Source organism: Mytilus edulis, chromosome 4, assembly GCF_963676685.1.
Source record: "Mytilus edulis chromosome 4, xbMytEdul2.2, whole genome shotgun sequence".
Classification (NCBI taxonomy): Eukaryota; Metazoa; Mollusca; class Bivalvia; order Mytilida; family Mytilidae; genus Mytilus; species Mytilus edulis.
The window spans coordinates 31,417,238-31,436,649 of NC_092347.1; the positions used below are offsets into that span (position 1 = coordinate 31,417,238).

Consider the following 19,412-nt stretch of genomic DNA (forward strand, 5'->3'; position numbering starts at 1 on the left):
CTTTTATTAACATACCATGTTTTATGTGAACATTGCGTCATAATGTTCAGAACTTGAAACTGCTATTGTATACAACCATTTTAATTAAAATGATCATTTATATTAAATTTTTCCGGATTATACATATGGAATTATTGTAATCTTGCTGGATATTGATAAAAATCGTCTGTATTGAACAATATATATCTTTATTCTAAACAAACCATGATATCACATGCAATATAATCTACTGAAAATTCAGCTATAACGAATATTTCCAATACTGACTCAGTTAATCACGTGGTTTTTCCGATAGTTACTTTGCTTATGATATAAAGACTACGCTAATGACTAATTGTAATAGACTATAACTTGTTTCTGTCTTCAAGTTCATTATTCCTGTAGTTAAAGTATAGATAAACGTTTCTTGGTTGGTTTTAAATTTGAAATTTAGGAATTGATTAACTTTGAAAAGTAGTTGACTCCTATGAAACGCTGGAAAAGTGCAGCAAATTCACAATGTGATATTTATACATAAAAACTTTTGCTTTGGATAAAAATCTAATAAAAAGGTAAGTTCTTTTACTTACTTTCTGTTTACTTTCATGTTATAAATTTTTAACACTATTTCTTTTTTATTCAATTATTTTTTTTAAAGTAGGCATATTATATTTGTTCATTGATTTTATTTTTAAAAAAAATGTATTATTTTCAATTATGATTTAAAAAGTTTGGATGTACAAAGGAAGTGAACTTGAAGATGGATTCTCAAAATATTGATGTTCAATGTAAATGTCAAACAGGTGAAATAGTCATACAGGTGGATTATTCAAACAGGTGAAATAGTCATACAGGTGGATTATTCAAATAGGTTAAAAAGACAAGTGACAGAAATTGACAGTCAAATATCTAGCCTAGAGAAATAATATTTCATCTGAAGCACTATATAACATTTTACATCATTTGTTAGCTTTATATTTATTAACCCGTGTGTACAATGTTTTCAAATTATTATGTTTTAGATTTTTTGTTTTACTAAAGGATTTTTTTTACTTTCAAGGTCAAATAAATTATACTTATTTTAAATTTAACGACAGTCGCATATCTATCGTAGAACAGTCCCTTTCTATATGTGAAATGTTATTTCAATTGAAGAAAATTAACAATATTGCATCACTATTTGACTTACGTAATTATTAATCTTTGTGATTATAATAATGGTAAAAATCATAAGTTTGGAAACGTCTTTTATTAACATACCATGTTTTATGTGAACATTGCGTCATAATGTTCAGAACTTGAAACTGCTATTGTATACAACCATTTTAATTAAAATGATCATTTATATTAAATTTTTCCGGATTATACATATGGAATTATTGTAATCTTGCTGGATATTGATAAAAATCGTCTGTATTGAACAATATATATCTTTATTCTAAACAAACCATGATATCACATGCAATATAATCTACTGAAAATTCAGCTATAACGAATATTTCCAATACTGACTCAGTTAATCACGTGGTTTTTCCGATAGTTACTTTGCTTATGATATAAAGACTACGCTAATGACTAATTGTAATAGACTATAACTTGTTTCTGTCTTCAAGTTCATTATTCCTGTAGTTAAAGTATAGATAAACGTTTCTTGGTTGGTTTTAAATTTTAAATTTAGGAATTGATTAACTTTGAAAAGTAGTTGACTCCTATGAAACGCTGGAAAAGTGCAGCAAATTCACAATGTGATATTTATACATTAAAACTTTTGCTTTGGATAAAAATCTAATAAAAAGGTAAGTTCTTTTACTTACTTTCTGTTTACTTTCATGTTATAAATTTTTAACACTATTTCTTTTTTATTCAATTATTTTTTTTAAAGTAGGCATATTATATTTGTTCATTGATTTTATTTTTAAAAAAAATGTATTATTTTCAATTATGATTTAAAAAGTTTGGATGTACAAAGGAAGTGAACTTGAAGATGGATTCTCAAAATATTGATGTTCAATGTAAATGTCAAACAGGTGAAATAGTCATACAGGTGGATTATTCAAACAGGTGAAATAGTCATACAGGTGGATTATTCAAATAGGTTAAAAAGACAAGTGACAGAAATTGACAGTCAAATATCTAGCCTAGAGAAATAATATTTCATCTGAAGCACTATATAACATTTTACATCATTTGTTAGCTTTATATTTATTAACCCGTGTGTACAATGTTTTCAAATTATTATGTTTTAGATTTTTTGTTTTACTAAAGGATTTTTTTTACTTTCAAGGTCAAATAAATTATACTTATTTTAAATTTAACGACAGTCGCATATCTATCGTAGAACAGTCCCTTTCTATATGTGAAATGTTATTTCAATTGAAGAAAATTAACAATATTGCATCACTATTTGACTTACGTAATTATTAATCTTTGTGAAGGCTGTTATTAAATGACTTTTTATATGTAGAATTTCACTAAATTAGATATTTTTTACTTTCAATGCAAAGAACTTATACGTATTTGAAGTTATTGATGTTTCTATGAAAGTGACTAATTATTAATATTTACAAACTTATTAATATATATTATATATATATATATATGTGAATGAATAGAGATGTTGGGTAAACTGATGACAGCAAATCAACAAAAAAAAACATTTTAATAAGATTTTTGAAATGTTGTCTTTATATGAAATGTTGTCTTTATAGGTTATACTATTGATTTTGTTTTTAAGAATTTAAAACATAACTAGATAAGTATTACTTTAAAGTTGCTGTCCTTAGTATTGGGTTTTTTTTCTGAATTTTATGACGACAGATAATAGTTTAATATTTATAGTTGAAATTTGTTTATAATGAGCTTTCGGTAGCTACAATGATTCCACGTCTTTTTGTTGGTTTCCTTTCTTCTCTTTTTGTGATTCTCGTCGATTTGATGAGTTAAGACCTTTCCAACTGATATTCATAGTATGTTCATATTGGACTTTGACACCACTGCCACAGGTTAGGTAGAAAGGGGGAGTGCATACATACATGTTTAGCATTACTATATTCTTTATTGGACGGTCTAAAGTCAGGAACCAGTAATCTAACTATTCTTTTACTATACGGTATGCATTTTGCTCATTGTTGAAGGCCGTTCTGTAAACTTTTTTGTGTTTACACCCTTGTTCTTTGGTGTCTGGCTGAGAGTCTCATTAGCAATCATAATTATTATTATATATAATCCTTTTTTATTTTTATGTCTAAGACATTTAGAGAGCAAAATGCAATCTTCAGACATGGATTATAGATGGAAAAATACCCCCATTAACGCGTATCATGGCGAAGATATAATAATGAAACAATAATTGTTTCAACCTTTTGTAATCGTTTTTCCAAAACTCCAATGATTGGGCATTGAAATGAAGTCTGGAATAGTTAATTTTTGTCAAACTACAACAGCGTCAAAGAGTGTGTACTTGCCTTTTGTGCGTGGGTATATATATTTTTTCAATTATGTAGTCATATCTTAGCAGAAATTTGGTAAATTAAGGGAGAGGGATGTGGTGCATATTTACTGCTGTTTTTACGTGTTTTTGTTTACGTCACACTATCTTCAGAGGTTGTTTCTGTTATTACTATTTATCGAACATTAATAGTTTCGCATATTTTTTTTTAATCTTCTTATCGTACATGTATCTCTTTTATCTTTTTGTTTACTAATACTTCTATACTGGGCATATTATATTTGCATATTTTTTCATATTTTTATCAACATCATTCTATGTGATTATTTATCAGTTCAGTGATAAAAGTTTTTATATCGTTATTGTAAAAATGTTAGGGCATTGAGACTTTGTCATATAGTTAAAGTCCTTGTACAATGTTGTAACTTCATCTAACAGTTCGGGTCATTGTGACTTTATTTTGTACGTTCAAAAGAATTGTATATAAATATAAAACGTAAAATTACAAAAATACTGAGCTCCGAGGAAAATTCACAAAGGAAATTCCGTATTCAAATGGAAAAATCCAATGTTTAAACACATCAAACGAATGGATAACAACTGTCATATTCTTGACTTAGTACAAGCATTTTCTAATGTAGAAAATGGTTGAATAATCCTGGTTTTATTGCTAGCTAAACCTCTCACTTGTATGACAGTCGCATCAAATTCCATTATTTTGATAACAATATGTGAACAAAATAGACATGGTTGGTAAAATGTCAAAAATGGGGGTACAACAGTTAATACATTGTTATTACCGTTGAACATTAACGATACACAATAACACAAAATTAATATATACAAAATTAAAGTTACAGAAAGCAGCTTCGGATGAACAAATTTAATTTCCTAGCGCTGGACACAACGGTGACGTCATCAGCTCGGTAGCCAGTGCTTCGGTACTTACATGATTTTTATCATGTATTTTGTTTCTTATTCTCTGTTGACAAAATTTATAAATATAAGAAACTTAGGTTTCAACTACTTCAGGCAAAGATGAACTTAACCCTTTTAACGTGTGTTTTATTGGAGCATCACTGATAAGTCTTTAGTGGACGAAACTATTATGAGTTATTTAAGTGGTTATTTCGCTCCTTTCGTATTTAAGTTTTATTCATTCAATGATTTCTAGTATTTGGTTCGAGCCTTCTTGATCATGAAAAGTTTATCAGAAACGCTTAGTTCTTAAAGTTTTATTTTCGCTATTTCCAATTTGAAAATTGAAAAAAAAAACGCTGTGTGCAATATTTGTAAACTAGTTATAATAAAATATAAGCAAGACAAGAAAACAAATTGGCAAAATATAAATATCTGGCGTCTGTTACTTGCTCTGTTTTCTATTATTATTATGAATTTGGTTTGATATTTTTACAATTTGACCTATTTTTTACGTTGTTTTTTTTATGTGTGCCACTTTTCCAAATGCATCATGCCCTGTGCTTAAGACAGATAATTAACACAAGAATCTGTATCTCATTATCAAATCAATGTTCATTTATGAATAAATGTTTTCTAAATTATTAATAACTGTCATATTATTTTAACGTAGGTAATTATAGTCAGAATGTCTGTACGGAAGCTTTAGGCATGTTTATTAAACCTTCCAGAATTATCTATCCCAATGTGTTTATGTTTATACAGATTTTAAAGATTAAAATAACTGGTTAGTTTTCTTCGACTTCTTGTGTTGAATAGCTCGCTTGTTATCTCCCCTTTTTAAAATAAATCAACGCAAAGATAATTGTATAGATGTAATATACAGAGACAAAACAAGGCAACTGGTCAGATAGTCCTACATTTTATTTTGAAAAATTAACATAATCTGTATATACTAGCCTGAAATATCCACTGTTAATATTAACTGAAAGCTTCTTGACCTTGCAAGCAAAATGTTTTAGAAAGCATGATAAAATAGTATCTTGATAAAGCTTTACTAGTATTCACATTTGTCTTGGTGTTCATTTCTTTCGTTCTTTCGTTCTGTATTTCTTTCTTAGAACATATTGGTGTAAATGCCCAAGTAAGGAAGAACAATCAAATCATAGTTTTTGCTATGAAACAGTACGGTAAAGATTGGTTCATAATTGATATCCATATGATTTTTGTTTTTCGATTTACTGTAAGATCCGTTCAGATCATAAGTCCTTTTTGCAATTTTGTTAGGAAATTGTTGTCTAGCTTATAAAACAAAATATCAAAATATCTATCAAATTAGTAAAATCTGTGGAATTCCATTAAGTATACTTAATACTTATTTTTAAGAATTATAAGACAATTATTCTACATTTATGCATAAAATTGTATTATTAACACAAAATTAAAGGGAAATTACCTAATCTTATTGATTGCAAGGGGTTGCTATCAAACACGTATCACCATAAACGTGTTACCAATGACGTACTGTTATCAAAGACGTAAAGTTATAATTGACGTATGGTTATCAATGACGTAGAGTTATCAATCGCGTATCATCAAAGGCGTGTTAGGGGACGACCATTTGATATTCTCGGGAGGGGGGGGGGGCAGGAGGATTTGTTTTTGATAACTAAGAGAACAAGTTATCTATTTTCTGCACTAATGAAGCAAGATTTTTCATTTTTATTATAGCAAGGGACTGATTATTTATTTTCACAACTATGTTTATAATATTCGTAAACATACAATTTTTAAACTATTTGTTTACTATAAATAATATATGTATAGTCAAGTCATTATGTGCCATTTGATCAGAATTAGTCATCATCCTCTACAGAAATGAATCTTCTATATCCCCAACTGCATACATACACAGTGTTAAAGTTTGGTTGAATCTAACTTTTTAAAAGTATTGGTCAACATGTTTCGCAAAGCGGAGCGAGTCCCAAAAATATTTGAAGGGTTTTGGAGCCACTGAAGGCCCAAGAAGCTATAGAACAAATGATGCAAAATCATGCTTTCTGTGTGTTCCCCAGACCCTTTCTTAATCTGAAAATACAAGTTCTGTTTTAATAATATTTTGACAATATTTCGGTGTCAAAGCAAAATGTATAGATTCGGTGTAAGACTTAAGGTTCTAGGGACAACATCAAAGATCAATATGCATGATAAAGCAAAAATGTAATGCACATAGTTAAGTCTGTGGCTTCTGTTTTTTTTTTCTAAACTCATAATCAAGTTAATAACAAAACTTCTAAATTACAAAAGGAATGCAATACTAACAGAATACAGAAGGGCAATCAATGAACACATGATGAACAAAAGACAAATAAATAAGAAACATTGATCCCGAAAAATCAGGGGCTATGTCTGAGGGAGAACAGAACTTGCTTCTTGCAAGGCACTCGCCGTGAACACAATTTGATATGGAGACAAGCGTTTGGTTTTGAAATTTCCTACATGAGGCAACATTTCAAAAGTTTTGCCAAATACAGCAAAGGTAATCTATTCCTGAGGTAGAAAAGCATTAGTATTTCAAAAATTCAAAATTTTATAAACCGTTAATTTATAAATACAACCATAACAATGATAATTCATGACAGTCAAAGCGCTGACTACTGGGCTGGTGATACCCTCGGGGAATTAAAACGCCACCAGCAAAGTTACCTTTAAAGTATTGATGTATTTGCTTTGAAACAGTGTCACTGAAAGTAGAACTAATAAAATATACTGTCTGATCAAATAATCAAGGATGTACTCTAAACATAGCTATAGAATGATTTTTTGTAAAAAAAAGCAAGACAGTTGTTGATTGGTATCAGGAAAGGAGACACATAATTGTTTTTACACAGACGTTTATGCAGATACAAACTTGATATTTCCTCTCTAGCATAAAAAGTGATTTATTTCCCTGAGCATGAACCCATTTCAATCTTGCTTAGAATACTATTAATTAGTAAAAATTCGATAACTTTAATTACTTTGAAACTGTATCATCTGTGTAACAGATACACTATTGCAAAAAACTGTAGACGCAATTATAGACATGTGTTGTTTTTTTCTTTGTTACAGTATCTTCTGATTGGCTGACGTCGTTTTGTTCATCAGCTCAAAGACATAATTTTGTCATATGACCATGACGTCATCAACGTTTTTTTCATGATTTACTCCAGTTTAAAATGGAATTAAGAATTAAGTTATAAGAAATGACTGTGATATTTTTTCTGCTATTCTAAATAACAAAAAAATGTGGTGCAGACTTCAAAATAACCCGCTACGCGAGTTATTCAGTGTGCACCGCATTTTGTATGTTATTTTCTTCATAGACAGAAAAAATATTACAGTCATTCCTTAAATAATATAAAAAAGAAGCTGTGGTATGAGTGTCAATTAGACAAATCTCCACCCAAGTCACAATGTGTAAAAAGTTAACAATTATAGGTCAAAATACGGCCTTCAACAAGAATCCATGGCTCACACTGAACAGCAAGCTATAAAGGGATACACTCATTACTAGTAATAAACAATTCTAACAGGAAAAACAACGATATAGTATAAAGAAAAAGAAAAAGAAACGAGAAACATCTATGAACCACACCAAATAACAACAACCACCGAACAACAAGGAACTGAGTTAGGACAGGTGCATACAAATGAACCGGGTTTAAATGTTTTGACAGGCGCCAACCTTCACCCTAACCTGAATCAGTAGTGTAACATTACAGCATAAAAAAACACATTTCATATAAAAAAAAAACACACACAAAGCTGAGAGGGTGATATAGCAGATTGTTATCCCGTGAAAACATTGTCAACCTCTCAGTTATGTGTTATTCAATGTATTATACTGAATGACCTATCATTATTGTCTTTAACTGTTGAATTATATTTTTTTTAAACTATAGCAAAACAACGTTAGACAAATCAACAGAAGTGAAACAAGGTGGTTTATTTTCATTATTTTGAGTCTATGAGAACATTCAGAGCCAAAACGTAAAACTTGAGCATTGTCAATAATTATTTGATGTAAATTCAATTAACTGTCCTTTTAACTATAGATTTTTCATTGGTCTGACATTCAAAAAACTTGTCTCCCGCTCAGCAAATGGGATAGAGTAAATTTTCTCCCTCGTATTAGCCAATCAGAATATGGCATTTTAACGTGAAGTATAATAATATGAAATATCATTTGATGTGGCTTAACTCGACCAAAAAGACAACTTAACAAAAACAAGTAAACAGTTACACACAATCATTCGCTGAACGAGTAAGTTTGATCTATGACACATTATCAATACAATATCAAAACTCAGGAGCCTATAATATATCATAGACGTTACAGAATGTTATAAAAAAAATGTAGGAAGAGTGTCAAAAAGACAATTTACTCTTATCTTGGACAAAATGGCGTTAAAATAAAACAACGTGCACAGGAAGATTTGAATATAATATTTTTGTTGTATTGAGTACGGAAGTAGACTTTTGTACAAACTTTTAAAAAAAATGGTGTTCAGTGTACAAGTAAACAAGTTAAAAATAAATCGTCATACTAAATACCAAAGTTGTTACATATTAAAAATAGTGAAATGAGTTATAAAACAAAACATGTAAACATTGAATTACAGAAATGCAATCCAAATTGTGCCAACAGATCAAACTAACACGAAAGTACGATTTGAGAGTACTCAAAGTTACTGAAAGCTAGTTAAAAGTAAAAAAAACAATTAACAATAAAAAAAAATCATGCATTAAGGGTTAAAGTCAATTGAAAAATCCCAAGGATTCAGTGTTAAAACACCACGAACAGTTGAAGAAGACATAAATTAGACAATACCAATATGAAAGTATTGACATGCAGTAGGATCGTTAGGATTAAACCTTATAATAAATATTTATAATATTAAAAAAGTTGAGAAAGGAAATGGGGAATGTGTCAAAGAGACACAACCCGACTAAAGAGCAGAATGTATATAAATAAAGCAATCTCTAGTAAGAAAATTAACGTGGATGTGTATTAAGATATCCCAAAAAAAACATTCGAAAAAAATCAAATTTAGTTTTAAAATGCTGATGACAAAATCGATGTTAGTGACAATGTAAACAATATCCAAAGATCTTAATACAAAATTGATACGATAACCTTTAGGATTAAGTTTTACACTTTCAGTACACTATCACCGTAAAATTTAGGATATGAATAACCGTTTTTATTAAATATTCAACAGGTACATTTCTTAAATTTTTTCCAGATGCACAGGTTTGTCTGTACGCAGAGTAAACTGTGAGATGAAAACGCAGCCATTCAAGCCAAATGGTCCACATGAACCTTAAGAATATTCAACACAGGTCAATCACTTGACCTTTAGTTAAACGAAAAAGTCCTTTTCAGTCATAACCATTTGGGCACGCTACCTTGGACACCTTTTTGGTTTTAATTGTTTGTTATCGCTCTTTTTATATAAACAGTATTTAATAGTATTTAAGAACCAATTCTTTGGCCATCAGTCTATTAAGTAGCATTATAAAGAAATCACTCGGATTTTGTTTTGACGTCTACTTCTTTCCATTAATTATATATCTAAATGAATAAAGTGATTCAGAAGACAGTCATTTCGACACATTTACTGTCATTTAATGACCACGGATCTAATAAATAACTTAAGAACGACAGGTCCAGCTAAGTTGGCAATTCGTTGCAAATAAATTTCAATATAATGATTCGTCTTTTATTATTACGTAGGTTATATATTCACTTTATATGCAATGTTAATAGATAACTGTTAGAAGACCGGGAGAAGGTCGTCAAGTTTAGGTTTAAAAGGAAATGTCTTCCGAGAGATGTTGACAGTTTTGTTTTATTTTAAAAAAAAAAGAAATATGTTGCTGTAGTTGCACCCTTTTTTAACAAGTCACCCTGCAGAAGAATATTTCGCTAAGTGTTGTGTTTCTTTGTTTATTTATATGTTTTACCATATATATCTATTTACCAAAGAAATGCTTATTTACCCAAGGAAGCCCAAATTTAAAACTTATCTCTATTTTCTCCGACATCGTAGCAAATTAAAGGAGAGAGGGAGAAGTACTTTGTATGACAAAGGCGACTTTTTGACCTCTGAAATTGAAAATTTGGTTAATTTTTTCAAGCCTTTCGATATTAACAAATGTTTGTGCTTGTTTTATTGACAGATGAATGAGATCATCTAGTGCATACCAGTCACTTTGATGTAATGAACCTATCTAAATCGACATATTCGACTTAAAACGACCAGTGTACACATAGTTTTGGAACAAATAAGAACGACATTATCCAATACCGTTATATGTTTCAATCAACATACACAAATTCGTACAAAACATTCTGTTGCAAAAGGTCTTTTGGGAAATTCGGTCAATTTAAATTATTTATGATAAAATTTTAAAATATGTTTTGTTATTTTTTTTTTTTAAAGTTGTCGTAAAATGCAACAGGTTTAATTTAAAGACTTGCTACAAAAACGTATTCAAATTCAAAATGTTTATACATTTATAAGAAACACAAATTATTCATTATTATGGGAAGGATGTTAATTAATTTTTTTAAGTCCCTTTTCATTCATCTACATGTATCTTTTTAAGTCTTGATTTGTTGAATCATTGCATAACTTATGCAGTGTATCATCAAATAAGTTATCTGCAAATGTATTATTATAAGAGGCCAGCTGAAGCCCGCTTCCGAATGAGGGATTTTCTCGCTATGTTGAGGACCCATTGGTGGCAATCAGCTGATTTCTACTCTTTGGTTAGGTTGTTGTCTCGTTGACACACTCTTCATTTTCATTCTCAAATAAAACTGCAATATATGCCAAAAGGTTTCATAATGATCTACTATGTTGATTATTATCGTCTAAGATTATGTAATGCATTCGATAGACTCAAGAGTATGTCTAATTATTTCGGTAGAATTCCATAGTAATTATAGAGATAACAAGGAAATCTGCACCTCATGCTTGGATGATAACATCGTTTATAATTGAACTTCGCATACTGATAAAAGCATAAATTGAAAACTTTTAAACATGGGATACATTTCCCCCAAACATACAGTGTATACTTGATGGCAATGTAGATAAGCTAAAGTACAGTAGGAAGAAGCCTTTCATACGTTTGGTTAAATAGTATTTTGTCTAAGATGCTTACGATAATTTTACATTCAAATATCTTAACACCTTTTCGCACTGGTCATACATAAAACAACATCTATGAGCAAACTTTTAAATGTGCTTCGGTAAACATTTACACCAAAATGGAACTATTCATAAGAAACAATCAATTCTTAGATAAAAGTTTGCTCATAGATGTTGTTTTATGTATGACCAGTGCGAAAAGGTGTTAAGATATTTGAATGTAAAATTATATCTAAGAATTGATTGTTTCTTATTAATAGTTCCATTTTGGTGTAAATGTTTACCGAAGCACATTCTCGCGCTTTTCAACTAAAAAAATCAGGAATGGCATCTTTCGAGAGCTTTACTATGCTACAATTATTACCTAGAGTTACCCTCTAGCTCGTATCTTCTTGTATAAAATTTAAATCGTAGGTATTCTAGAATCATCACTATTACTGCTTTCAGTTACCCTGTAACTCGTATCATCCTGAACAAATTTCCGACGTAGGTATTTTAAAATTTAACTACTACTACTTTCGGTTACCCTGTAGCTGGTATCATCCTGTTCAAATTTAAATCGTAGGTATTCTAGAATTGTAATTATAGATTATCGTTGATCATCTCAACGAAATTGTTTTTCTCGCTTGAGCCGGTACGGCCAAAGCAAGAAGCAATCGAGTTGAGATGACCAAAGATAATCTGTTGATCGCTATTTTACCAATAAAGACGTTGTCAATTTCATGTCAATTTCATTAGCAACGCCACGCGCCTCCTTAGTTTCTAACGATAATTTTCCATCTCAAGCGAGTAGCATGATATGAAAAATTATCAAAAAAATTAAAGATCAAAGGAAAAATGCACAAAATAGTGATAACTACTTTTATTGTTTCCTTGGGATACAAAATTGATCGCTATTGATTGTCTGTCTCATGAAGACTTTATTAAAGATCATATGTCTCTTAATTAATTTCTTGGTCATGTAATATCATTCTTAATAAGGATGTTCTGAAATACTATGTCCATGCTTTCAATTAGAACTTGGTCAATAATAGAGATATGAATATATACTAGGCTCTGTTTTTTATTTTTTTTTTATTTCAAATAGAAATCTAATCAAAGAGAAAGAGGATAAAATATTGATTTAATCTAAAATATAAATCTTATTATAGAGAAAGATGATAAAATGGTACTCTTTCTAAGGTTTTTAAATTATATAATTATCTAATTAAAACAAACTCTAGTAGGTCTTTTCGTGTAAAAATATTGACACAACTGCAATGACAGATGGTTGTTAAAACCTTTGTAAGGTGATAGCTGTTAATTTTATTTTTATAAGAGCGTGGAGCAGGTGATTCAAGCCTTTTAGAATTACTTTTGCAAGTCTTAATCAGATGAAAATTAAGCTTTAATACACTGCCTGATTAATGTGAAATTTAATACAAGTTATGGTGTATTGTATCGAAGGTCTATGATGCAAGGACATGTCAAACCAAACGCAGAACAACACTTTTACTAAGCTGCAGATTTTTTTAATCGTATGCTTTACTGAAAAATTACAGAATCAAAATTTAGAAGCCTATTCAGTTCGCACTTCCAATCGTAATACATATTTTTTATTTGTAAACTTAAATTTTCTTAATTAACATGGCTACTACAAAAGTACTCGTTTCCAATACTGTGCATGTAATTGTGAGGCAACGACCATTCATTTCTTGTGGGGATATTACGCTTTTTTCTTGGGTCAATAGCAAACAGGAAAAAGGAAGCAAATACACCCATGCTCCCATAGCCTTCCCTACACACACGGGTTGAATGGTCAATGCCTTAGTAATACATGGTATAGTCATTCATAACAGTTGCACGTCCCTAGCCTTCCCAACACACACGGGTTGAATGGTCGATGCCTTAGGAAAACATGTTATGAAAGGTTCAATATAACCTGTCTGTGATTGAACTTACGTATACAGATCTGAAGCTGTTATTAAGATGAACTCTTCACGTCATTAACATTAACTTCAAACTGTAAAAGCATCATTTACATATATGTTTACACGATATTTAAACAGTCATATCATTGATATCCTACTTAAAAGTTCGTGCTCTTTTAATAACAATAGAAATCGCTGTAATTGAAAATGTAATCTCTTTTCTATTAAATGTTACCTTAAATAATCACTATGAAATGAGACAACGAGAGGGAAATGACAGTTCGCTATACTGCATATTCCTTGTAATGTGTAAATGAAGTAAATAACGATCACTAGAGAGTTGTGGTGAAAGTTTTAGCAGATGAAAACGACACGCAAGGTGCCAATCAAACAAACAAAGCAAGTCAAGATTAACATGACTACTTACTCATGATTTTTAAAAAATTAAATGTTTGTAGTTTATAAGCTGAAATTCACCACAAGTAAACAAATATGTAATCTAGTGGTTTCCTTTGTAAGCTGTGCCAAAATTTATTGTAGTTTAAAGCTGTAGTTACTTTGAACTGCAATTGTGTTGTTTTATGTTTTGTTATCCGTGATCTTTTATAGCGTACTGTACTGCGTGAATTTTGTCATTCTTGAAAGCAACACGGCGACCTGTAGCTGTGTATATACTTGTGCTTCTGCTCATGTGGATACTTTATTTTCATGTGTATATTTATCTGCTGGTATCGAGTACGAACAGTTGAATGTTTTCTGTAGACCCGTTGAATCATCATTAATTATTATCACAAAAATGTAGTGCTAAAAATATGAACACAAACACACAGGACTAAAACACCCGATTGCATGCTTTAAAGATCTAAGAATTTACGGTGCAAAACCCTTCGGACGATTCTTTAATGTGTAGAACTTATTTCTGTAGAACATTGTTCTTTTAAAGAATGTCCTATCCTATCGTTTGTTGTGTTTTGAGCTTTTATTTCGCATTTGATAAGGGACTTTCCGTTATGAATTTTCCTTGGATGTCGGAATTTTTGTTATCTTACTATTTTCAGCATTATTATTTGTAGTCATATAAGTGTTTCGAAATGAATTTTGTATACGTAACCATATTATGTCTAATATGAATACTCACACATTGTAGTATACAACGTAGTTTCGTGCTGTTTCTTTTATACAAATAAATTCGATTCTTTTCCTATAAATATGTAAATAGGAAAAATAGTAAAACAATAAGTTATAAATTAGTGATGAAATCTTAAATAAAAATATATGCATCAACATTCCTGATTAAGGAATGGTCTCTGCAGACCTGGCAATGCTATAAAACGATTAAATCTAACATCATTAGTAAATTAATGTGACCTACCGAATTAGACTATTTATCGGGTTTGTAATAACATGAGGTAGCAATACACAGTTAGGAAAAAACTTCAAATTGACACCCATAATTTTTAAACACCCTCTTTTTCTTCTTTTCTGACAAATAAGGCTTAATGTTTGTGTTATGCATGAGTATATTTATAGAAAGATATTTTTAATGGTTATAATGATAAAGTATAATCTCTTTTTGGTATAACCTTGGCAACAATCTGCATTTATTTGATACAAAATATTGAAAAAAAGGGGGGTGAACATGCCACAAATATCTCCAAAATTTGGCCCAAAGGAAAATTTCAATCAATTACAGTGATACTTTTCCTGAAATCATAGGCATATACCTATCAAGAGGGCCAAAAAAATCATATGCATTTCTGCTAGTTTTTCCATAAAATTGAATTGAAAAAATCGAGCATCAAATCTTTGTTGATAAACACTCCAATAATTTATGGACTTATGTGCGGTATGGATAGGAAAATACGGACTGGTAAAACGATAAATGCCCTATTAAACATGCTAAAAACAATCTAAATGTTCATATTAACCCACTAAGAAGGCTATATTATTCTTTAATTATATAAAAATCAATTTTATTGTACTAAAACCTTCATATTTCAAAAATTCATCATGGCCATAATGCGAAATTAAACGTCTAACTATGTATTGCTTCCTGAGCAACAGGACGGGTGCCACATGTGGAGCAGGATCTGCTTACCCCTCCGGGGCACCGGAGATCACCGCCAGTTTTACTGTTTGCAATAGCATTAATTGTTCTAAATAAAAAGGATGTTCTTATCCCAAGCATAAAAACATAGCCGTATTTGACACAACCTTTTTCAACTTTTGATCTTCAGTGCTGTACAACTTTGTACTTTTTTTCACTTTCGATTTTTTATATCTAGGCGTCACTGGTTAGTCTTGTGTGTACGAGGCGCGTTTTTGGCGTATTGAATTTTAAACCTGATGCTTTTTGTTATCCATTAATTATGTGTTTTTTTGTCTAATACGTTCTCCTATTTATTTGTATTGTAGGTGTAATATTATGTTGTCATTTCAATGATATATTTAACATTGCCATTAAAGTGCGAGGTTTGGCATGCCACAAAACCAGGTTCAACCCACCATTTTTATCCTTTAAAAATGTCCTGTACCAAGTCAGGAATATGGCCATTGTTACATGTCACGGTACTTGTCTATCCCAAAGTCATGTATTTGGTTTTGATGTTATATTTGTTATTCTCGTGGGATTTTGTCTGATGCTTGGTCCGTTTCTGTGTGTGTTACATTTTAGTGTTGTGTCGTTGTTCTCCTCTTATATTTAATGCGTTTCCCTCGGTTTTAGTTTGTTACCCCGATTTTGTTTTCTTTCCATGGATTTATGAGTTTTGAACAGCGGTATACTACTGTTGCCTTTCTTTAGGTGGGGTTCGTTTTGCTAAGTTTTTAGTTTTCTATAACAAACAAATGGAAGTTTTAACGACCTTGACTGGAGTTTTCTATGTTGTATCATGTGTACTATTATTTGTATGTTTGTCTTTTTAATTTTTAGCCATGGCGTTGTCAGTTTATTTTCGATTTATGTGTTTGACTGTCCCTTTGGTATCTTTTGCCCCTCTTTTTAGTGTCTATACTTATTGACCGTTATGGAATAACAGTTTCACAAATGATATCGGATATGTTCTTTACGTCGTAACTACAATCCCCTTCCCTTTCATGAATGTTACCTACCGAGTTAGACTATTTAGCGGATTTGTAATCACATAAGCAACACGACGGGTGCCACTTGTGGAACGTGATCTGCTTATCCTTTCGGAGCACCTGAGATCACCCCTAGTTTTTGGTGGGGTTCGTGTTGTTTATTCTTTAGGTTTCTATGTTGTGTGTGTACTATAAATTATTGTTTGTCTGATTGTCTTTTTCATTTTTAGTCATGGCGTTGTCAGTTTATTTTCGATTTATGAGTTTGACTGTCCCTCTGGTATCTTTCGTCCCTCTATTTTAAGCAGAAAGCGGTAGTATTAATCTGTTCAAATATAAAGTGGTCTGTTTTGGTTTTACTTGTCTGCTATTACATGTTGTTTATGTTGTTCTAATATTATTTTATTGGTCTTTTTTGTTTTTGCTCGTTCTTTTTTTCTCCTGTTGTTTTCGGATTAAATCTGATTGATGTAGTCCCTGAAGAATATGATAGATCATTCGTAGCCTTAGTTTGATTTATTAACTGCTTATGCTTAAATCAAAAGTTTAACATTACATTGTTGAAATACCTGCAGACCATATTGTAGACAACGTGTCTAAAAAATAAATGTTTACAACAAAAACAACTTGATTTATATCACGGAAATAAGTTGCAAATAGTTCACCAAAAGGCGATGTATTTTGAATTAAGTGTTAAACTTTATGATAAAGATTTAAAAAAAAATATTATACAGAACAAGAATGTTTTAACTAAAAGCTATGGACTTTAGATACTTTTGACATGCTTGTTCTTTTATTTCCGGCATGCTTCCTATATATTTGTCGTTTGTAATAGTATTTTCTCTTACTGCGACTTTCTTCGTTGAAAACTATAATTTGCAAATAGCAATGAAGGTACATGATATCGATTGAATGAGGAATACTTCCCTTCGAAGTTTTAAAATAAAGTCATGGATGTACATTTAATACCATTATATTAAACCCAATGTAGTTTATTTCTGAAAGACTTGCCTCGTTGCTTTCATTCAATAATAATTGTAGATTTTTTTTCTATTTGCAGATGAATACGACGGAGGAATTCAATGTCAGTTTTATGACGACGTCATCGACAGTACAACCAAGTCCAGCGTATTCATCAATAATAGATATATATGAACACCATATACCAGTACTTTATGTTATCTCAAAAGCAAAGATTCTCCTCTACATATTTGGATTTCCTGCAAATGTTTTGTCATGTATACTTTGGTTACGTTCGCCTTTACGTCATTCATCTGGATGTTATTTTGCCGCTCTCGCTGTATCAGACGACATTTTTTTGGCTCTGTCTGTTGTCCTAGAGCTTCAAAACACGTGGAAAATAGACACCCTTAACCTTCCGATTGTATGTGAGATGTTTCCGGTATTCTATCTGGCCGTTCAGTACTTATCTCCGCTTCTGACGTTGGCATTTACTGTTGAAAGGTATATTTCCATACGTTTTCCATTAAAACGTCGAGAATTTTGTACAGTGAAAAGAGCAAAGTTGGTTATATTTTGCCTAGCAGTTTTTGTGGTATTAGTTTCACTAATACAATCATATTTTTGGAAGTACATACACGGAGTGTGCGAGCTTCGTGAAGAGGTGAATGATTTTAGAACAAACTGGAACTGGGTAACGGAATCCACAATGTTCATTATAGTACCTTTCCTCATTTTAATTTTTAACATTATTGTTATTTATACTATGAGACAAACAAAGAAAAGAGTTAAAAAGTTATATGGACCAATTCCTCCGCGAAAGCGAACAGCAAATACGAACACGTTGTTGGTTGTTTCTTTCTATTTGATCATAACGACTCTGCCTGTGAGCGTAACATACATTTTATCCGACCATTTTCTAGTGTGCTGCCTAAAGCAGTTGAGTTACGAGTTTATTGAAAATAATATTGTATGGCAGCGACATTTAAACTTTACTGTCGCCAGGGAAATAGTATACCTCTTTGGAATATCTCATTATGCCTTTAACTTTATTCTATATTTATCAACGGGAAGAAAATTCAGACGAGAACTAAAAAAACTATTTAGAAAACTCACAAAGTCTTGTTCAAAATCTTGTTCGTCACGAGATAGTTAGTACATCATAATCGTATTGCATTGGAATCGTATGTATATTCATTGGTCAATTTGATGTTATATATAGGAACTTTCACAGTTTACACGTTCAAAGTGTGTATTTTGTACATGACCTTATGAATTCATCTTCTAGATAGTAACAATTTCAACGATACACTTGTGTGATTAAAAGATGCGTCGAAATTTAAACTTTTGCGAAAGATACAAATCAAACAATAAACATATCGTTGCTTTTAACGATTTTTAGTACACACGTGTTTTTCATTAAATAATGTATGCAACTTGAATTGAAAAAAATAACCCATATTTGAAAAGAAACTTCAAATGAGTAAGTTGTCACTACACCATTAATTAATATTAACCCGGATTTGTTTTCTATCAATCGATTTATGACTTTCGAACAGCGGTATACTATTAAGTCCTTAATTTAATATCAATATTTATATAAAAGTCTAGCGCTGCTTTACCGTTTCAGAAAAGACACATGGAGTTTAATACAACACATCAGAAGACTAGTTTTCAGTTCTTCAGTAACGACAAGAATTATAACAAAGATATCTTAAATAAAACAAGAAAGTGATAAAACAAAAACTAAAGGGTCAACTGCCTCAAGCAAAATTGACCGGCGTCAACAATGTATTAGTTTGTGATTAGGTCTAGTTTATGGTGAACCACATGTGATAAGTCAAATATATTTGGTATGCAGTTGTGTTAGTATTGACATATCTCTTAACCATGGAGATTATTTGATCCCGCCTC

The 19,412-nt window shown here is 30.8% G+C and overlaps 1 protein-coding gene across 2 annotated transcripts; it reads left to right on the forward strand.

Annotated features, from left to right (window-relative positions):
• Positions 1-367: 367 nt before the first annotated feature.
• Positions 368-18,902, forward strand: LOC139519432 (G-protein coupled receptor daf-37-like). Of its 2 annotated transcripts, none has more exons than XM_071311529.1 (2): positions 368-551; positions 17,599-18,902. In XM_071311529.1, the coding sequence occupies exon 2, from the start codon at positions 17,599-17,601 to the stop codon at positions 18,652-18,654; it is 1,056 nt and encodes a 351-aa protein (XP_071167630.1). In that variant the 5' UTR covers positions 368-551; the 3' UTR covers positions 18,655-18,902. The 2 variants fall into 2 exon arrangements, with proteins under 2 accessions (XP_071167630.1, XP_071167629.1); XM_071311528.1 differs by lacking the exon at positions 368-551 and adding an exon at positions 1,575-1,775.
• Positions 18,903-19,412: the final 510 nt, after the last annotated feature.